At 42.5% G+C, this 22,428-nt stretch overlaps 1 protein-coding gene across 2 annotated transcripts; it reads right to left on the bottom strand.

The window, feature by feature from the left end:
* Window positions 1-376: 376 nt before the first annotated feature.
* MYL10 (myosin light chain 10) lies at window positions 377-22,099 on the bottom strand. 2 transcript variants are annotated; one of them, XM_048324969.1, is made up of 7 exons: window positions 21,997-22,099; window positions 14,076-14,162; window positions 11,296-11,371; window positions 9,817-9,921; window positions 6,339-6,417; window positions 1,384-1,432; window positions 377-624 (listed from the first exon to the last, which is right to left on the bottom strand). In XM_048324969.1, exons 1-7 carry the CDS (start codon window positions 21,997-21,999, stop codon window positions 526-528), a joined length of 498 nt encoding a protein of 165 aa, XP_048180926.1. In that variant the 5' UTR covers window positions 22,000-22,099; the 3' UTR covers window positions 377-525. The 2 variants fall into 2 exon arrangements, with proteins under 2 accessions (XP_048180926.1, XP_048180927.1); XM_048324970.1 differs by lacking the exon at window positions 14,076-14,162 and having other exon boundaries at window positions 21,997-22,043.
* Between the last annotated feature and the right edge of the window lie 329 nt (window positions 22,100-22,428).

Here is a 22,428-nt window from a genome sequence, read left to right as displayed (position 1 = left end):
TCAGAATCTGGCCACATCACTGAGATGGAGAGGGCATATTGCATATTCACAAGAGCTTAAGATTGTTTTATTTACACTTCCATTGCTAGGGGCTGTGGAATGGAACATAATTCTATTTGCCAGATACTCTTCCTGGTGCAATAAGTTAGAGGAATTCTCAATTAATACATGGAGCTTATGTATAAAAGACAAGAGGTTAAGTAAGACTGCACTGCCCAATGGACCATCTGGTGAACATTAGGTTTGTCAATAAATCACAAAAGCACCAGTTCATCAAGAAAATTCCGTTTCAAACCACTGACAGGGAAAAAAAATGATGGGGAAAAAACCTCACAAAATTGGTATTTTGATATTTTATAAAAACAGGAGCATTAAATAACTTTAATCTTATTTCAATGGTTTTATTGGTTCTCTTCTGATGACCACATTGCTCCACATCCTGGATGTTTAGCACTTTGTCTTGTACACAAGAGCATAATGAAATAACTCAATGCATCATCACAGGAGAAGCTCCTCTCTCTGCTCTCAGTCTTTCTCCTCACCGTGGGTGATAACATAGCAGAGGTTCTTATAGTCGAGGTTCCCAGAGACATCTGGAGGGAAAGCAGCAAACATCTGGTTGATCTGCCAAGCAAACAGAGATAAGTGTCACAGACTGTGGAACAGCAACATGAACAGCTTTTCATGTTCAACCCAGCTCAGCTCCCTGATGCCGTGGTCCTTTAACCACCATGGAAAAGTCTTCCTTAGGCTCAGTAAAACTGAAACAGGAGTTGGAACACAACGGGTTAATAAAGTCCTGCTAGAATCCCACAAGTTCCCTGTTGAAAGGAGCTCTCCCTGAAACCCAGGGAGATAAGCCCTGGTTGATAAATGTACAGTCCAGTCTCTGTTCTGACTGGAACAGGCTGTCCAGTCTGTTCTGTCCACAAACCAACTCCACTCCATCTCCTCTTCTGAAAATAAAGTCCCTCTAAATTCCTCCCAGCCAGCAGAATCCATGCTCAGTCTCACACAAGCCGCCAAGTCAGTACCTCACTTCAGATTTCAAACCAAATAACTCCCAGAAATGGAAACCAGAACAGGGTCCCCACCCAAATCCACTTGGACTCCAGTAAATCCATTGCCCAGCTCCCCATGGGGAAGAACAGCACGAGATAGGCCACACTTGCACTTGGATGGGAGTCCAAAGAATCTATTTGACTTTGATTTAGCCATGGAGCTCTTCAGAAGAGATGCTTTGAATTGTTTCTAATTGCTAGAGCTGGCATCAACCTCCTCTCAGTCTGGATTTCAGCTGAATTCATGCATTTAAAGAGGGGCAAGGGCTTACTGCTGAACAGGAGCTGGAGCTGGATTTCTGTTTTGAATAAAGTTCCTTACCTCTTCTTGACTGAAACGGTCTGCCTGTGTCATGAGCATTTCTTTGATGCTGTTCAAATAAAAAGAAATAACCTGATTAAAGGGTGATAATGGCACATGACAATTCAGATGGCAAGATCCCTCCTGAAGTTGCATGAAAGAAAATCTGTGTGACCGCATAAATTAGAGCTGTTAATCCTTACACGATATTGTAAGAGATTTTCTGTGGGCACCCATCAGTGTCAATGCCTCGCTCTGCCAACTTCTTTTGCTTCTGTGACATTTTATAGAGGTTTAAAATTGTTTAAGGTTATTACTGTAATTGAAATACAGCAATTTTGTATGCTTATCTTAACCTAAAATGGTAGGTTTCCTCACTTGCTGTTTAAAGTTTGGATCACTTAACAAAACCAAAAGAGAGAGTATTTTCTGTAAAATCTGAGGATGAAAGGAACAAAGCATGAAATGAGAAAGAGGACTTGAAAGAGAACTCCAGCCACTACTCCAAATCATCATCCGAGAATCTTTGATTTGCATGCAGCCATTCCCAGGGGAGCTGTGGAACTGTGTGAGACCTGTTGTATTTCACGCTGCGCTGTCTTGATCTGGAGTTACAGCACTGTAACACGGAGCTTATCCCACACATAATCTGCATCCCATGCAGTTACATCAAAGAGAGTATTTTGGGGGCAGACTCTCAGCTGATTTACCCTCTGTTTTAAACCCATTGTGGGAAGGCAGTCGAGCCTGTAATTTTTTTTAACCTAAGTTTAGAGGTGAATAGAAAAGCCAGGAAGAATTATTTCTGTTTTTAGTCTAACCCCTTTAGCTAAAATGTCTTTATACCTCCCCCAGTTACTCATGTGCTGAGGGCAGCAAATGCACCACGTGCTGGGACATCCACCAGTATAAGCTCAGTTGTATTCACATAAACATCCCTTCAATAACTCAAATAATTTCCCCTTCCTGTAGAAGAATTCCTATATTAATCTCACAGTTTTCATTCATGCTGAAGAGGCAGAGTTGTCTCCTTTTGTCGCTACCAAATGTATTTATACATTATCAGACACGATTCTGGAGCAGTATAACAAACTGTAAAGCTGTGATAACAGGTGAGCAGTCTGTTGTACAAAAACAAAAGCTGAGGAGAATATAGAAGTCTGGTTTGGTTTGTAGATTTAAAAAAAAGGCTGCTTTTTTTAAGAATTTGTTATGGGCGAGTGAGAGCAGCAGCTCTTCTGGAAGAAGCCCTTTCTGCTTTTTAAAGGGAATATTTAAAACTAACTATTTATAATAGAAATCATGCCTGAACAGGAACACTTCCAGGGGAGCAAAATTCACCTACTGTGGGTGCAGATGTTCAGGCAAAGCAGTAAATCCTCCCTGTCTGCTGCCATGCACTGCACATGTCCAGTGAGAAAAGCCCCCCAGACAGAAGTGCACTTCGGATGGCAAAGCTACAATGGCACTCATGGCTCTAACAAATGGGATTTTTTCCAGGAAAAGGCTGCACATCCCAGTTTGCATCAGGGGCACTCACACTTCTGCAGCTCTTGTTAATATCAAGTGCACATTTGGAAGCCCAGAAAGGGAAAATTGAAAAAATAATCTTCTGGGCAATGAATAAGGATCTTACTCACAAGGACAAGTGTGAAAGTATCAGTGCAAGCTTTGGGAAATACTCTGAAGTCACAGACAGAGCTTAAGTTATTGGATATATTTTTCCTGTGTTACTTCACCACTCAGTTAGCAAAGTTTCTTCATCTCTTTGTCTCAAATTTCTGTTTCTGTTCCGTTCCTCTGGCACATTTGGTATGCGACTGCATTTTTGAAGTCGAATTCTCAAATGATCAGTGGGCACAAGAGTAGAGAGACCATTCCCCTCAGCATAAATTGATTATTGGATATATATGCCCCAGACAAACAGCATTAGCAAAGGTAAATAGGAAGTGTGATCCAGGAAGCAGCTTGGTGAATAGAAGGAAGCAATTTTGTCAGAAGTCACAAATAAACTTCATCACAAACAGGCCTGAATTGAAAAGAGATCTGGGCACTGTGTGTCTTCTATTCACATGCTTAAAGTATTTAGGGGAAAAGAAAAGATCAAATATCTAATTATAATCTTCTGATGCACAGCCCAGTAGGCTCTGGCACACTCATAAGGAAGAAGGACTGACTACAGGATCTATGCACATTTTCCATTATTTATTTTATAGAGAAACAAACACAATTTCCAAAGCCAGAAATTATGCACATTTTTCTTTGTGTATCGTGTTTTCTCTAGAAAGCTTATTTTCTTCTCAAAAAATACCCAAAAAACCAAACCAAACCCCAAATCTTCTGGGCAAATTGCCTTGACTTAGGAGTCTAAATGTTATCTCTTGAACTGGCTCACATCAACTCCTTCTACAGTTACAAATACCTTGTTGCATTCTGATATTTTAAAAACCTTTTTTAAAATGATCTGTGAAATCTCTGGGACGTATTTGGTTTTCCACTGAGTTTGCCCTTCCTACAGTGCTGCCTTGGAGCAAAACAGGTGAGTGGGAAGGAGCAGAGCTCTATGGCTATGAGAAGACACATCTCTAGCTCAGCCAAACACCTCCAAAGTCCGACATGCCTGGGACCTCTTCCATCCCCCCAGATCCATTTTCATCTGACCCAAATCTGAAAAGTTTCATTGGCCTCAGCATCAGGCACAGTTGGTGTTGGCCTGACTCACTTTGCCCCATGAGTGGCATTTGGGACTGAATCATCCAACCTTTCCAAACACTGCCCCAGTTTATACCAGCTGAGAATGGGACCGAGAGCATTTTCTCTTTTTGACATCATGCTGTAGGAAGGGTTTTATGTGTGGTATAATGATGCAGACAAACAAAGTCTGTCATTGAATTTGGAAGTAAGTTATAAACTCCTGGAGCTTCTGGAAAGGTTAGAAGGCTCCATCCCAGCTACCATCACATGGACTAAGTGAGTCATTTCCAGACTAGAGGTGAAAACATGCAGAGGGAAGAGACATAAAAATCCCCAGAAGGATGTTAACTCCATGAACATAAAAAGAAGTTCTGATTAAAAGGTCAGCATGGCTGGTTTTGGAGAGAAACATTCCAGGATTTTTTAATATGGAGAAATATTATTTATTAGCATTAACTGTCGCATTGAAATGGCTGCATGAGCCAACAGAAAAATAATTTCAAAACTTCAAATGTCTACATTTTGGAAGCATATGAATAGAAGTTAAACCTCAAAGACATCCACGGAATTGATTTAATAGTTTGTTCTGTAATGATCAACATTACCCTCGGGTCTAATAAGTAAACATTATGCTCTGTTGTGGTGATGAACTAAAACAATTGTCTAATGTTAGCAGTGCAGTGGGGGTGGGGACAAGGTTGACCTTTTCCATCAAGGAAAAATAAAATATTTCTCTCTCATCTTCATTTTGGAGTGTGATACTGCATTCCTAATTTGCCCCAAACTCCAAATGGCTTCCAACATCCAAAGAATGCAGAACTGGATACAGGGTGGCAAGCTGCAGATTTTGTATGCAGGATACTGTTACAGAGAGTGGTGGGAAATACAACATTTCATGGGGTTTGGAGTATCAGAAGTTCGTATTTCATGGCTGTGATTTCACTACTGTGTGATCTGCCCTATTTGGCAACAGGCTACGTTTATTCTGTTGTTTGAGTCACTTCTGATATGATCCCCTGACTCTTCTTCCCAAGCTGTTTGGGTGACGTTAACCCCAAAACAATCAGGACAACTCTGTGCCTTCTGATTGATTGCTACATCCATTTGTGTTTTAGTTAATTTGGAAGTTCTTACTCAAAGGACTGTCTCTTTTATTTTGCATTTTTGCAGAAATTCTCACACCCACTGGGGTACTGCTATAGAAAAGCACTTTGGTAAAGGAAAGAAATAATGTACATGAATTTTTTTTCAACTAACTTTCATTGAGAATTGCAGATAATGTCATGGAAATCTCCATGGGGTTCTGGTCAGAGGTTATCACAACATAAGCAGAAATAATTGATGCAAATACAGTTTTGTAACTCATGGTTCCCTAATAGATTTCCTATAAATATCATGCTTTATAAAATCTGCCTGAAATGGCTGCCACAGTAAAAGCATAGGCCCCAAATTCACCATGAAATTTCAGCATATGAACAAATCTAAACATATGCATAAATCTACGTACATAAAACACTTCTCTGGAGCCATAGGTCAGACCTCCTCATCCACTGCCCTGATTTGATATCATTTATCTCACTCACCTGAAGTCCTGCTTGCACCATTCTGGCAGTGCAAGGGGGGTTTACATTTGTGCAATTACCTCTTGAAGTCCTTTTACATTGCTTTGTTGGTGCAACAGGATATGAATACAAATTAGGTTCTGCCTCCTTATTTAAAAATAGCCATATTGACAATAATTGCTGGATTATTAATAGTATTGTTTGGTTTGGCTCTCACCGTATCTAGTGGAATTTTACAGCAAATTATTTCTAGAAGCAGAAGGCTCAAATAATAAACACATAAAAAGGAAAACGTCCTGCACTAAATCCATGTCGCAGATTTAATTAAATTGATCACTTTTTTAAAAAGGGAAGTAGCTTTCCCATTTTAGTCAAGCACTGAGAGTTAGGCAGCAGACATTCATTTTAATTTTACATATGGAGTTAATTTACAAAGAGTCATATGTCGATTTATATCCAGACCTTCAAAAAAAGGCTATCTAATGGCCTACATGTGATTATGTTTCCATTGGCTCTTACAATGTCTGAAGACAATAACATCTCTTTTTGGTATACAAATACATTCATACAACAGTCCACACTTTTAACTCTGGCTTACAAAGCTAAATGTTTCTCTGCCTCTTAAAATACTGTGAAAAATACAGCTTTTAAGCACTTCTTTAAAACTGTGCAATTATTATTATTGTTGTTATTCTTCTAAAGGATTTGAAATGAACTTACTAGTCTGCCTTTATGCGGCCTTTTCCTTCTGGGTCGAAAATCTTAAAAGCGTTCAGGATGGTTTCTTCTGGGTCTGTGCCTAAAATTAATGAAATATAATTTAGAAGGCTGGATAGATTTCTCTGGCTGCAGAATACTTGCTAAGTAATTGCATTCGCTTGAAAACAGTGCAAAATGGAGAAGTCTACAGTTGTGGGTTTGGAGACAAAGGTTCCCTAAGTCGGCAGCATTTGTCATGTCAGATAAACAATAGAGGTGAATAGTTCAATGCTCAGAAGCTTAAAAATAATAACTCATATCTATTCTATGTCTGCAGGAGAGAAAACTTCCAGGAACTGGTCTCCAATATCAGTACCCAGAGGATTAGTGGCTTTCAGAAATGAAAATATAACAAACTGTTTTCCTCACTGGCTTCCTTTAATCTTGCACTGTACGTTCCTTGTAAAAACACTTTTTGATGTTACTTGTTCTTGGCGATATAGAGAAGAGGTTATTTCCCTCACTAAAGGAAATGGAGTTCATCATAAAATCCCAATGCCAATGGAATGCAATGGAAACAGGATGATCAATGTGAGGTGGTGATCTGCACTTGTATCCCATTGTGCCCTTCCCCTTAAGTGTCTCTTCATTAAGTGTTACTTACAGAAACAGGGTGGTTTAAAGCACTAAACTGTGGCCACAGGATTTTGCTTCTGCTCTTAGTTGGGCTACAGATTTTTGGTATGACGTTAATATCCCTGTCCCTCTCTTCCCAGCAGTAAAATGATTGCAATGGTCTTCCTTTTCTTCCTTCCATTATCTACTCCATCTCTTTAGACTGGAAAAAATTTGTGTCGTTTTCACAGTGCCTTAATCTTGGCTGGAGCTTGTGACTGTTCTGCAATACTGCAGATTCTGAGTACACTCATTTTCAACCCACACTAAAGGATACACTGTGTACTCTGTTTCTGACTATTCCCCAATATTTCAAAATACTACCGTAGTATCCATAATACAAATCTTTGTAACCGTAGGAAACCAAATTTACAAGCAGATGAACTGATTCCATGGACAAAGTGAAGCTATTTGGTATGCTGAAAGAGTGATTAAAAAAGGATATAACCCAAGGGATTGCAGATTCAAAGTTTGTTTCAAAGTTTGGCAGAGGTAGAACCAGAACAGAACCCAGCCAAGGTTCCCTGCTCTACAGACACTCCTGATGCCTTCACAGTTTGCTTTGTTGAAAAGATTTCACAAGGATTAGCAGGATCCGAGTGGATATAATAGTGAACAAACCTCGGGCTATATGGCCTCCTTCTTGCCACACAATGGCCATGTATATTTTTTTGCCAAGCTGTAGGCGATGTATTCAAAGTGCAATGAATCTGTGATCAATGCAAAGAGCATTGGTGTTTAATGAGTGTTTTGATTGTCCCATGAAGAGAAACATCCCCCAGCTCCGAGGAGAGGGCTGCATTTTAAGTAGTCACCACTGTGGGAGGGATTTTTTTCCTTACTGTGTTTTATATTTTCTACTCTGTCATATCCTTGGACTTTGGCTTTGAAGAGAAGCAATGCAGCAGGCATTCTTTATTGATTAGCTGGTAAATAAAGTGGTTTCTTTGATGTGCGGCATCTCTGTTTTCTGTACAAATTGTATTATTCTGACTCCCTGTAGAAGCAGCTCCATGTGGTTGGCATTAACATAAACCGAGTTTTGTTAGCCGTTCATCTGGCATCATAATCTCAACACACAAAGCTAAAGCTCATCCTGAAAATCTCAGCTTCCCCTTTATGACAGAAATCAATTATAGCAAAACAAATTCTACTTAGAAAGCACCTTTCACCAAATTCTCTGAGTGGTACTTAGCTAATAAAGAGTGTTGCAAAATTGCCATATCCACTTCCTCTAGCCCTTTCTCCCTTTCTAATTGCACTACAAAGGCTCTTCATCCCAATTAGTTTTGATTGGGAATGTGCAGTCTTTTGGCTCTGCTTCCTTTGCATGACAAACCCAACCAGAAGGGCATGACAAGCACAGCTGTGATTTTTCCTTCACCAAATGGAAATTAAAAAAACCCTCCTCCTTTGCTAGTAGCCAACAGGAAACCTGCAGACAAGAGGGTTCTGCTTTGCCATTCACCTTCCTGTGCTGGCTCTGCTTTTAGGCCACAGGATTGGCAGGGCCAGAGGCTTTGCCAGCTCCAGCAACCGTTCAGGGCAAGGGGGAAGAGGGGAGAGGAGGAGGAGCTCGATTGCGTGCTCACAAATGGAACGGGCAGCAGGGCACCCCACACAAACAATCACATATTCCAGGAGGAAGATTATGGACCAGGGCACTGCCCACTCTGCCAGAAGACAACTGGAATGTCCTGGTGGAGGTAGCACAGACAGATCGATGTCTGGGGAGTAAAATCCCCTCCTCAGTCAGCCTTCTCCATCACCTCTCATGCTTCCCAGACTTCCTGCCCTCTTTAGCAAGAGTGTCTTTCTTCCAGGACCAGCTACATGAATTCTTTCTTTCAGACCTCTCTATTTTCTATTCCAAGCATAGAATACCCTCCAATGGAATTGTGTTCAGCAATATAAAGCCAGAGTCCAGCAACAAAACAATAAATGTTTTTAAGAAGGTAGGATCAGATTTTTTCCATTTTTCTATTCATTAGTTATTTTAACAAACTTTTGGAACGTGCTTGGCTAAGGCCAGCCCTGCTTTGAAGGCTTTCACCTTTCTCTTATGCCTGTAGGAAGATGACTGGAGTTCTATCCTGGCCTCACACCCCCTCTCTTGAAGTTTCCAGCCATTAACTGGAGAAGAGAGATGACTAAATTGCCAGCTCACACACCAAATTTACTACCCACATTTCCTGAACTTCCCCCAGTGTTCCCTATATATTCTGTGGCAGTGGGTAAAATCCCTCTCCCTTATCATTGTGAATCTACTGAAATATAATTATTTTAGTTTATCCGCTCCATTAAGGGTTATTCAGTGAAATCTTCCCCTAATGCCAAAATCGCTATTGACCTCAAGTGACGCCAAGGCTGGGCCACTGGGTTACAGTGAATACAGAAAATGAGGGAAGCCCATGTTTGCTTAATGTGCCAAAGGAGTGCAAAAAGGGTGGGCTTTTTAGAAATATTTAAAACCAGCTAACACTGGGAGTGCTATGACTAGAGCATGAGCATGAGTTCAGCCCAGGAGCCTTCTGATGGTGAATAACTCTCCTGCTCCATGCTCCAGGCTGCTGAGGTTTCATTACTTTCTGGACCTCAACTCACCACTTTCATGTTAGCTTGTGTAAGCTAAATCACCCCTTTGAATTGTCCTCTGCACCGTCCCTTAGCCTTTCATTCTTCCCCTCTGTCTGCAAAACTGGAGATCCCTCCTTGCCTCTAAGCATTGTTCTGTGGAGACATTATTACAATTTGCAAGGTGCTGAGATATTTCAGTGCTGAGGATCTTTGACAGATACCTCTCCAATCCCCCAGAGGTGCTTACCTTTCAGCTTTTCCCCAAACATAGTAAGGAAGACAGTGAAGTTAATAGGACCTGGCGCCTCCTTCACCATGTCTTCAAGCTCTTCATTCTTGACATTCAGACGACCTGCAGCAGAGATCATTTTTCATAATAAATCACAAATTGTGTTTCAAAAAACGATTCCCATTCATCTCCTTCCACTGGGGAGCTCAGGGCTCTGTGCAACTTTGCTAATAACATGGTAGAACACAACTCCTGAATACCCCAGTGAAAAAGAAATTGGCAGAGCTGGCTCTGAGATCAAAGGGTGACTGAAGGAGCAAGAAGGATAAATAAGACACGGCCAGCAGTGGACGAGAGAAGGGGCACTTCCAAATAAACTGCTTTTTGGTTTGGGGCTTTTTTTTTTACCTCAGGTGAAATATGGGCCCCACTGATATTAATACAGCAGAGATCAAAGTGACTGAAGTGAATGAAGGTCTCAGTCTTTGCCCTCCTGTATATTGAGACACCTCTCTGAGTAGAGGGCAGACGGATGAGCTGAGTAGTGGTATCCCTTCCCCATCCTTGTGCAGCCCTATTGATGAGAATTTAGACCCTGGCAACCTTCCTCAAATTGAGCGGTAATTTGCTGTGAATGTACTTTATAGATATTGAAAGGCTTCACTGAACAGGAAAGATAGCAGAACTTGGCCTTAAGAAATAAATATTTCAGGGTAACAGTAGCTACAGGCCAAAGTTTGCAAACCTCATTGTCACAATAAAGAGTTCAGGAGCTTCTGCTCCTTGCACTGACTCTGCTGGCGTCTGATTCCACCCCGGGGAGCACTAAAGATTCTTATCAAGCTCTTTTTAATAAGCTCCAGATGGCAAAAGCCCAAATGCCTACATCACTGTTCAAGCCTCAAATGCTGCAACAAGGATACACGTCCAGGTTTGGGATCATGAGTGCTCAAATTTTTTCTTTCCTTGGGAAGATTTGCTCTAATCTGCTTGATATTATCAAGACTGTGATAGCCATGGAATGGACAATACCTAATCTCATGACATGCACATTTCACCCCACATAAACTCACAGCAGCACAGAACCTCACATGAAGCCCTCCTACATTTGTGTGGGCAGAGGGGCAGCTAGTCCACGACAGCAGTGCTAATCAGGGGATATTCCATGGCTCCCAGATGAAAAAGGTGCAGCCTGGGAAGCCTGGATTCAGAGGCAAATCAGCAATGCCTGGCATGGACCCCTGCTTGGGTGGGCTTCTTCTGAAATAGTTGCAGGGGAGGGATCAGACCTTCATTCCACTCCCTGCTCAGGAGACTTTCCAGCTGGAGCTCTGTAGTGAGATCCCAGCTACCACAGGGAGGAGGGTCAAACTGAACAGGTTTCCTTTTGCCTCCTGTGGATCTCATTTCTTTCCCCACTGTCATTCTGATACCAACCTTCCTTCTGTGCTTGAAACTGAGACAGCATATCTTGTAAGTATTGAATTATCAGTTTACCTAGTGCAGCAAATGTGTCTCTCAAGTCTGCTTTGTCAATAAAGCCATCCCTGTTCTGATCCATGATGGTAAAAGCCTGTGGGAAGGAAAAGGAACATGTATTGCCATTTCCATTGCACAGGACAGTGCTCCAATCACACACATCAGTCCATGAGGGGATGATATTCGTGCTGGAAAAACGAATATTTAACTTCCTTTGATTCCTCCACATCATTGCACTTTCCTCACTTTCAACACATTACTGTACCTTGGCAAGGGACTTAATTAAACCCACCCGAACTTCTTCTTAGTAAATTAATGCTCAGTGCAGCGTGCATTGGGCTGAAGCCAGTGCTGGCAGCTCCAGCCATTCATCCCTTAACCCATAAAAGTTTGAATTAGGGAGGCTTTAGTCAGGGCAGATTTAGCCAGAGGTTGCTCTGTGTTTGTACCGTCCCCATACTCCATTCTTTGAATTAGGCTGAAATGTTTCTGTAAAACATTTCATTTCTGTGGATATCTCTCTGCTATCAACTGAAGTTGATTCCTCCTGGGCCTCAGAATGATCCCTCACACAGAGATAGCTGAACTTTCAAAAGTACAGAGAAATGTAGGTTCCATAAGATTATTTATTCAAAGATTTTTTTCCCCTTTCCAATACACTGCATCTTTGAGACTGTACTGTGTGCTCTGACTGACACTGCTCTGCTGACCTTAAATACTCGTCAGTCAAAATTTAACTTTTGATAGAAAAAAACAGCTGTTATTTTATTTTCAGCCAACACAGACTTCACGTGCTCTAACCATTGTTTACCAAGCCAGCTAACTGCTCATCTACCTGTTTACCCATTTGTGTGTCCATTTCTTGGCTGCCATCACACTTACAATGTTTCATTGATTTGGAAAGATTTTAATGACCTGAAATTCCCCTGGTCATGCTATGGGGACTATTAGTTGATCCTGGCCTGACTCTGAAGCTGGTTATCTGTCTGACAGGCACATCAATATGGGAATGCATCTTCGCAATGGCCAGGAATTGTTCTTTCTTCAGACAGTGTTCTCCTGAGAATACAGTAACTTGCAGAGTTTTAAAGTCTGCTGCCCTACAGGGTGCACTTCTTCCCATGAACAAGTTATGTCCACATATCTGCAGGTTTTTTCAGCTCCAGTTTCTTGCAAAGCCCCGCTGCTCACAGCCCAGTTTGCCCATGAGGCTCCTTTCAGAATCATGTTCATAATCCTACATTTACCTTCCAAACCATCCCCTTAGAAAAAATTAAGCCCAACTCTTTGGAGATGTTTTCTCCTTGCTTTAACTGCTGATTCCTCACAATTCAGAAGCAAAAGAGAAAGAAAATATGAAGTGCAAAACTGAACCCAGGCAGCTGACAGAAGACAGGAAGAGCATCAGGCATTGTAATGGGTGAACTTCAGATAAGTAACAGCAATGCTGAAATATTTGTTGGTGAGCTAGTTGAACTCTCTAGATGAAATTGTTTTCAGAATTGAAACCAGCTTTTCAGAAATACTCATCCCAAATATGCAGTTTTTAGACACAACACGGTTTTGGGTTTCACTCAGCCGCTCCACTGCCTCATGCTTTTGCCATTATTCTGCCACCATCCTCCTAGAAATGCTCCCAGTATTATCTGATTTAGAGAAGATCAAATAATGGCATTCTGTCCAGTTCTTCTTTGTGTTGGTGCATCTTCAAACATTAATCCTTGGAGAAAATACAATGGAAGTTCCGAGCATATGAAGAAGAGGTGGGAGAAGAGAGTCAGACATATTCCCATTGACTGTGGAGAAATGATTAGTGGTTCCAATTCATTTAGCTGGGTCGTATTCCCAGTCCTTGCCTTGGGGTTTAGTCTCGTCCATCACTGAACTTCCCTGGTGGGAATCCTCGAGGAAAGCAAACTTGAAATCCACGTGAAAGCACAAAATGAAACAGTAGACATTTATCACACTGGAAATTGCTTTGGAGATATGAGTTAGAAAAAAATGGGGGAAAAATCAGTAATTTAAAATGACAAATCAGTGCAGAATGTGATGGTCTCATGGTCATTCTAGAATGTTCACACAGAAAAAGAACATAAACTCATCAGACAGATTATCTGTCAGATATCTGGCAGATTTTGCCACCCCATCAGTTTTAGCTCCTCACAGGTAACTGGTCAAAGAACCTACAATGCATGGAACACCAAATCCCTTGGGAGTGAAAGATGCTTAGTTCATCTCCACATGTTTTCTTTTCTTATTGGCATTTGTGGAGAAAGTTGGCTAAGGGCTTCTTGGCATTTTCATTCCCAGTTTGTGGGCAGCATTAGAAGGGCACAGACAAATATTTTCTGCTGCTGTTGTGGAACAGAGCACGAATGAAAGCCCTGGTTCAATCTGGCATCTCTATTCAGGACAATGCTTGAGCACATAAGACCATTCTTATTTAAAATACCACTTAACTTTAAACGTGTGCTCAAGTGTTTTCCTGAGTAAGGGCTGGACTGGATGAGATTATACTTTTCCTTTATTTTGGGGTGGGGGGCTTGGGTGCTTTTCAAGTAAGTCTAGAGCTTGAAACAGGGGAGTGAGTGAGGGAAGTAAGGAAAGAAAGAATGAAAGAAAGAACAAACAAACACACAAGGAAAATGATCTACCAGCCAAAACCACAGGGATGATTCAGAAAACAACTGTGTGTTCTATTAAAGCAGATGGAGAATTGAATAAGGATTACAAACAAAACCTATGTTATTCATTAGCAGTAACAGGAGACTATAGAGAACAGCAGAGTAGCTCCCAACCTCTTTGAACTCCTGGATCTGGGTTTGTTCAAACATAGAGAAAACATTGGAACCACCTTCTACCTTCTTCTTTGCCTTTTTGGGAGCCTGTAATACAAATAAGAAGATCAAATACATATTCCTTTGTCTGTTAAGCACCCATGAAAACAAATTACATCTTCAACAGAAGGTAAAAAATACACAGTCAAGTAACACAAGAGGATTGTTCTTTGTTATTATGAGGTTTTAAATTCAATCTTATAGACAGATAGATTTAGATGTATATATAGGATTGAATATACATATATATATTTTTAATATGGGATAAAAATTCTGCCTTATTAACAGATTGAGGCTTTTTGCCACTCCCTGCTGTGTCCTGGAACCTGACAGCTCAGACAAACAAGGACACTTTGTCACTGTGGTGCCTTTAAAAAGGTGAGGGACCCAAAGTGTGGCTCAGCATCCTGCCTGCTGCACTGCTTGTTCCCCCCAGGAGCTGCCTGTTCCTTGGGCAGGGTCACCTCCACCTCAGTGGGTCACAGACCATTTCACACAGGGACCACTCCCCTTCCACACTGGCTCTGCAGAGTTCAAGAGTGATATCACTTGGTGTGGAGTGGTGTCACTTGGAGATATGAGCTGGAATTCCCAGCCTGCTGTTCTCAAGAACTGCCAGAATTCAGGTAAGTGCCTACAAGGATTTCTTCTTCCCAGTTCCCATGCTGGGACTGGCAGCCAAACTCCAAACAAGGCCCTGCATGAAGACTCAGCTCAGGAACTATAAAGGGAAGTTATATCATTTCCTACTCACACAGAAGTGTTTAGAAATCTGCTTGGTCTGGACCAGCACTGACAGAACTGATTAATCCTTCCCAAGCAGGAACACTTTCTACTCCTGGAATCTCTATTCCTGCACCAACCTATGGCAATCCAGTACAGTACCTTACCAGACCATGTTATTTTAATATTCAAGATAGTCATCTTAAATGGAAGGGCAGGACTGCTTTTATCACCTTTCTCAAGTTTGGAGGCTGAGACAGAGAAAGATTGGGGAAAGAGCTACAATGGTATCTAAGAATCTAATGCTCACTAAAAATCAGTCAGAACTAGACTTCATTAAATATCTTTGAATAAGGGCCCAACCAGCTTGCCTAAGACAATACAGTTCTTGTTCTGCAGTAAAGAATAAAATTTGTGATTCCAAAGGATTACAGAAGTGTTTTAGCCACAGTGTTATCCTTACTTGGGGCAGGATAATGAGCTGCATTGCCTTTTGAGTTCCCTTCCAGACAGATTACTTTTTTCTTTATCATTTTTACTTTTAAACTTCATTATCATAGTCCCACCTGGTTCTCATGTCACAGAAAATTAGTCTTACTTAGTTTGGGCTATTCTGCATGAAACAGAAGGCAACTTCTACTGTCTCCTTTCATCAAAATAAAAAAGCCTGTGAAAGTTCAAATTCAATACTGATTTCAAATATCCTGAGGAGCAGAGCAGCTCAAGGAAATATTCCCACTTGACTCTGTTTGAAGCATACATTGTCTGATCAATTTAATTTGCCAGGCAGATTTCTGCACTCAGACACCCTGGTTTAGATCCCAGGATATGGAAGGGGGGGAATTAGGGCAATGTTAGATGCTCTCCCACATACTCACACTCCAGACCTGTCAAGCTCCTATCAGCTAATTCAAAGAACTAAACTTTGGAAATAGGAATGGAAATTGAGTGAAAAATATTCTTGTAGTGAGGATAAAAACAAGGATAGAATGCCACCACAGGCATGGAAAAAAGAACTTAATAAGTGGAATGTTTAATGAATGTAGAAATATTGATTTTGGAATAAACAGATTCCCTCCTCCTCCTACACATGAAATAAGTGTTATTTTGAGCAGTAATGGGCAATCTTCCACATAACGTGAGGTGCCTGGTGGAGGCTTTCAACACATCCAGATCAAATGGAAATATTCAGAACAATCCTACGTATTTACATGTATTTGTTCCCTGAGGTAAAGGGAAAGCAGATGTTACCCAGGGAGAGCACTGCCAGCTGGGGGGGGACTGACCACAGGGTTTGAGGCCTCGGCAGGACTGGTCCTGCTGGGCTCCTGGAGCTGCTCCTTCTGGAGACAAAGCAGGCTTTGCCCTCCTCATGGTCTGTTCTGCTGTGGCCAAACACAGCATCCATGTTCAGCCTGATAAATATTCCCTGTGCTAGCAAACCGTCTGCATTTTTTAAGCTGTCACCACAACCATGGACAGTGGGGTCCAGCTCCTTCAGATGCCAGACACTGGCAATTCCTCCATTATTCCTCTGTTTGTTGGGTTCTCTGGGCTGTTAGGTTTCAAGCAAGGGCTGTAGCTGTAAGGAAGGATCAGACAAATGCAAAAGCTGCTGCTCAATATCTATTAGAAACAAACCAGCAAGTCAAAAACCCACCCAACAAGCTTCTTTACATTAGTGAAGGCAGAGAAGATTGAAAATTGATTATACAGGGAACAATTACTGTAATATCACAGAATCATAGAATGGGTTGTGTTGGAAGGGACCTTAAAGATCATCTACTTCCAGCCTAGAAGAAATACTAGAAAAATTCATTCTAACATATTTGCTCACTGTTATGCTCTGGGGTTTGTGGTCTCCAGGGATGACAGAAGAGATCAGTGCCCATGTTGCTCAATCAATCTTTAGTTTTTGTGCCAAAGGTGTGGGTGTGGATCCTATTTATGACCTGCTCACTTTTGGAGGAGGCTGAGACCACCAATACATTTCACAGGGCCCCATGAACAGCTGCCAGGTGGGGTTGGCCTTCCATCACCAGGTTCAGGCTATGTCTTCTAGCATCCAACATACAGAGCATCTTGGATTACCAGTTCCCAGTACTGGGAATGCAGCTTACCTGCCCTAAAAGGCCAGGAAATTCATAATCACAGAAAGAACTGCACCCCCATTTTGCACAAGTTGTGGGCAGGCAGGTGCTGTGAGGAGGAAGGCTGAGAGAGAAGTAGGTGGAGCAGGAACAGAACAGAGTACATTGCCTTTCTGGTGGGTAACTTGAATTAAAAGGCAGCTCTAAGAGAACAGAAATAGGTCTGTGTTACAGAAAAGAATAATTCTGAGAATAGAATCATTCTGTGCTGCTGTCTGACAATTCCAAACACTCCAGAATTTTTTAACAAACACAATCAGGATTCTGACTCCAGAGTATCTCTCTGAAAGAGTGGCATATTAAAAGGAACATCACAGAACTGAGCTAACATATGGCTTCTAACCTCTCAAGGATTTAGTAGGTGACCCACAGAGGAGAAAGTGGGTGACTGACACATCACTTCTGCCTGCCTTGATTTCCCCACTCTTGAAACCAAAGTGTGCCAGGCTGCACTTTGCAAAGATAGAGCAGCTCTCATTGCAACATGTGCTGTGAGGCTGACATACAAAACGTGCCAGATGAGAAACTGAAGAGCTGAGGGTCCCCTGGGCTCGGATTCCAAGGCCTCAATAACACAGCAGTGGGAAGAATGTTGCAACAACTGAGCAAGCCTATTAATACTCCTGCCTGAGTGTATTAATCATCCCATTGTGAAGAAAACAACACTTCACTTTAGAGGAGAAACCACAGGCTTGTCGCATATCACTCATTTGTCTTACCGGTGTTAGCACTCTTCAATTAGCCTGGATTTTAAAGAGTCTTCTTTCTGTTGTTTTGGTTGGTTGGTTTTGGTTTGTTTTAGAAGCTTTAAATGAAGAAATGGAGCCATACCAAAATCTGGTCCCAAGAAAACTCTGTTGTACCAGGCATTTGCTTTGAGCTGAGTTTCCCTCACTGAGGTTCTTTATATTTCTCCTCCCTGGCAGTGTCAGGGAGCCCAAAAGAACAAGGGTGTGCAGGGACACAGGCAGGCAGAGACAGAGTGTGCATGGCCTTTGCCTCTCTGGATGTGAGAATAGGGATCCATTTTTCATATGCTGCAAAGATGAGGGGGGCAGAGGGGGGATGTTCAAGTGAATCAGAGGGAATAAATCTGATTTCAGGGTGACCTAGAACAAACGGGGGCGAGGAATCAGTTTCTGTCTCTACATACAAAGGAGGAAGGAAATGAAAATACCTTGTTCTTACTTCAGAACATGAGGCATTCTTTGCCCTGATAAATTCATAAAAGGCTGGTGCTAGAGCAGATCCATGACAGTGGATTATTGCAGAGCTTTATCATCTCCACCCCTCAGTGTGTTTTGCAGAAAACCCAGAAAAATATGGAAAACCAGGCAAGCTGCTGCAGGGGGAGCGAGGTCCCTCAGTGCCTGCTCAGGGGCACACTTGTACCCTTCAGTAAGTAGGAAGTAACCAACCTCCACTTGGCATTTCCTGCAGCATAGGGATATCTCCACAGGCAGTCAGGAGAGATGAGCAGCACTCTGCCACAAGCCACAGCTTTGGTTTGGTTTGGTTTGGTTTGGTTTGGTTTGGTTTGGGGAAGTCACTTCCTTGTTTGGTCCACCATGCTCTAAGCCCCTTAGAAAATACTCTTAATAATTAAAGATGACACAGTGTGGTGTTCCTGACAGCAGAGTCAAGAACACAAGCAGAAGCACTTCCCTACTCAGCTGCTTATTGTGTCTTCTTCTAATTTTCCTACCAGAGACAACCTCAGTGGACAAACAGGGAGAGAGCCGTGCAGAGAGAATCAACAGCAGACACGGTTAAGACCCTGATTCTGTTGTCTTGTACCTGTAAGTGTTTATTCAGTCCAGGACAAAGTAGACATAAGATACCACCAGTTTTTTACTGTTTCACATTTTGTACTTCCTTCCTCTGCAACTACATCTACAACTACAGAAAAGACAGAATCATCCATCATTTTGCTCAGACTCTGTCCCCTGCTGTGATCCACTGTATGATGGTAACTCTCAGTTACTATTACTTTTTCATCCATCACACTCTCTCCTTGTTTTTCATCCACTCTGGGATCTCGGTGCTGACATTTCCTGTCTTCAGATTTTTGTTATCATCAAATACAGCTTCTGAATGAGAAGTTACATCTCAGGCCTGGACGAGGGATTGCTGCAGCATGGGACAGGATATTTGTTGATTTTTGTCTCGCAAGTTTGCTCTGCTGAGATTATTTACACTGCATCTGCACCAAACATGCCAGCTATGGACCAGCCACCGTTTTTTAGTGTGGTTTAGGTCCTTTCCGTGGCAGGTGAGCAGCACAAGGCCAACCCAAGTGCTGCCTTTGAGGGAACAGTCTAGAGGAGTAAGCAACACAAACTGCTCTAAGGGCACAATTTGCATTTCAAACAGGCAGCAGCCTCAGATCATTCAAATAAACCCCACGTTATCAGAACTGAGAAACGGAAGATCTTTATATTACCTGCTCCGAAGTCACAAACAGATCCCTCCCTTCTCATCCTCACTCCATTTTGTGTGTAGTCCCAGCCTGCACACACCCACACAGACACACCTTTGATCCCTGCTAGATACAAAAATCTGTTGGACTGCGGCCTCCCTGCTTCACACTTCTGGATGCTAAAGCATTCTCCTCCGCCCCGCAGAAACCCCCTTCCCAATCACAGCCTCCTTTTTCTCCTGCAGACATGCAGAGGGAAGGCATTATCTCCCCAAACCTATCCCAGAGCAGCAGATAACCTCTCCAGCTTCTCCAACCGCAGACTCCTCCACCTCGATGACCCAAAATTCAACAGCAGCTTCTCCCACCTGACAAATTTTCTTCTCCTTCATGTCAACAGGTGAGCAGTCCCTGTCTGCAGACACAGGGCTGTCACACACAGGGACACACAGGGACACACACAGGGACACAGATGGACACACATGGACACACACAGGGACACAGACACATCAGCAGTCCCACAGGCAGCCCCATTTCAGCTGGTGGGGTCAGTCAGCATGGCTGCGCTGTGGTCAGTGCCTGTCTCAGCCCAGGTGGCACATTCCAGCTTGCAGAGCACATCGGATCAGAATGCAGGCTATTTTTGGGCACGCAGTTCCCCTCAGCATACAGAATGTGCTACGAGGTGTCACTCGAGCTGAACAAACACGGGAGTGTTCGGGGAATAAGAAAAAGGCTTCCCTCTCCTTGCCTGTGCCTCTGCCCTTCCTTCTCCCCATCAGCACAGAGCACGCGGGGAGACATCGCAGACCCAACTTGTCTGAAATTCCCTGGAATGAACGGAGAGCTGTAGACAGTTCTCAGAACTCCATTCCACAGCACTTGTGTGGTCTGCTCTTGTTAGAAAAATTATCTCCCTGAACCCTGCCTCTCTCACTCTCATCAGCCCTGGATGTCAGAGCCTAGTAGCACTGGCTGACTTGTAATTATTTTTTACTATGCTGCTTTGTCTGCACTAATCCTTTGAAAGTAGCTTTACTGCACATCTGAAATATTATGATGCTATAAAACCTCTGTAATATTTATAAATCCCTTAAGACATCATAAAGAGAGAAAAAAACCTCCCCACAGAGTTCATCCAGCATAATTACATATACATTTCCCTCTGATTAATAAAAAATGATCACTTCCTTATGTAAAGATATTCTTCAGCTTTCTTTCATTAAGGCTATTTTTTTCTTTCCATTTTAAATCTGTTTCATGTGTCCCTGTACAGTAAGGTACCTCAGAAGAAAATTTCCCAAAACAAAAGGCACAATGAAAAGAACCACCACAGAGGATCGTCAGTTGAGCTGGGAGCGAGGAGACAGACGAGTCTCTCACTATATTTTCACGTCTCCTAACTTAAGCATTTCATCACAGAATGTCCTGGAATATCTTCAAACATCAATGAGTGTTGGTGTGTCATTGAACTAAACAGGCACGAAAAAAAATTGATAAATGAAATTTTGGAGAAATAAAAAGAGGGGGAAAAGAAAAGCTAAGACCCAGCACTTGCTCCCCACCCCACAAAAGGGCTGGCTTAGACTTTAGTGAGGCTGATTAAAGGGAAACCTGTAAATCCACAACTGAAGAGGCATAATCAGCACAAGGCACTGCTCCCTTCTGAAACACTGCTGAGGAACACGATTAGTGTGAAACCACTGACACTGGGCTTGCACCGGCTGAAACTGGAACCTGTTTTGTGCATGGCACAAAAAAGAAAAGGCATTGAATGTGGTTTTGCCCTGCTCAGAACAGCACGTGGATCACATTCATCACCTGCTTAAATGGGATCAAGTTTGAACTAGGCTTTGAGAAAGCTTTTCGTATACAACTCCCTCTCGGGTGTTCTCCACAATCAAATATTCCATAGCCTCAGGGAGCCACTGGGCAGCACTGCTCTCAGAACGCCTGAAAAGGACCTGCAAAAAGGAGCAAAATGAACACAGAGAAAATCACCTACTAATTTTTTTTTCTGATATTGTTGTAGTCATTCCTCTGAATTTGCAGGAGAAAGAGATCTGCCCAATCTGCCCACGGTTCCTTAGGCAGGAGCTCTTTGCTCCGTAGAATCACATCAAGTGAGGTGGCTGTTGGAGTCCCAGAGCTAAAAGCCAAAGGTGAGCAGGGCAAAGACAAGACACAGAAATTTCTGCAGTGTTTCCTACTTCTCCCCACAGGCACAAGAGCAACACATTCACAGTTCCAGAACGATCCCTTTCCCTCAGTCCCTACCACAGCACAGCAGACCTTAATTCTATCTCACACCAGCCATGCCAGGCTTTGCTGCCCTGGTGTGTGGGTCTGGGACAGAGCTGCACAAGCCCTTCCTTTCAGCACATTCATCTATGTTTTCTGCCTTCCTCCTCTGTTAAACACATGCAGAGGAATCCTTGGGAGTTCCCAGCTAACTCTGTGGGGTGTATCTGCATTCTGGATGTGATACTAAGATGAGATTTCATGGGATGCAGTGTGGTCATTCCTGCTCTGTTTGAATCATTAGAAAGAAATACAGAGATAAACAGACATGGGGAAGGATAAAACCTACCATGGTGCTGCTGCTCCTTCCACCCCTTCTCTGCTAACCAGTCAGCCAGCAAACACAATGCCAATTGTCTCTTTATATAGCATCACCAAGGAATAAAAATATGCCTGCTCCAAGTTTAGACAATAGATGTAAGGTTGGAAAAGTGCAGTAATTGGATCCCAATACCATTCCAAGCATCTGTTCCATGCGCAGCTTTTGCTTTCACAGAAATAATGCAGCAGATAAGTAGAGGAGGCAGTTGGGATACAACTGTACAGCACTCACAGCAAGCTCGAGCTGAAGGGGTTTTCCCATGTACTGCTAAATAATGAACACAGGGCATGCACTGGAAGATTTTAAGTGGACATGGCATCCTGAAAAAGCAGGAAGGGAAACACACTCCTTGAGAAAACGCTGGGGAAACTAGCAACAGATCCTGGCCACTTCAGTAGC

Source organism: Corvus hawaiiensis, chromosome 20 (genome assembly GCF_020740725.1).
Source record: "Corvus hawaiiensis isolate bCorHaw1 chromosome 20, bCorHaw1.pri.cur, whole genome shotgun sequence".
In the NCBI taxonomy this organism is placed as follows: domain Eukaryota; kingdom Metazoa; phylum Chordata; class Aves; order Passeriformes; family Corvidae; genus Corvus; species Corvus hawaiiensis.
Note: the sequence above shows the minus strand (reverse complement) of the source record. Positions and strands in the feature narration are given on the sequence as shown.

Excerpts from the sequence above, each read along its gene's own strand:
- MYL10 (XM_048324969.1), bottom strand. Across the intron at positions 11,372-14,075 it reads AGATCCAGGAGTTCAAAGAG|GCTTTTACCATCATGGATCA; the intron begins GTTGGGAGCTAC and ends TCCTTCCCACAG. Across the intron at positions 6,418-9,816 it reads GTTTGGGGAAAAGCTGAAAG|GCACAGACCCAGAAGAAACC; the intron begins GTAAGCACCTCT and ends CATTAATTTTAG.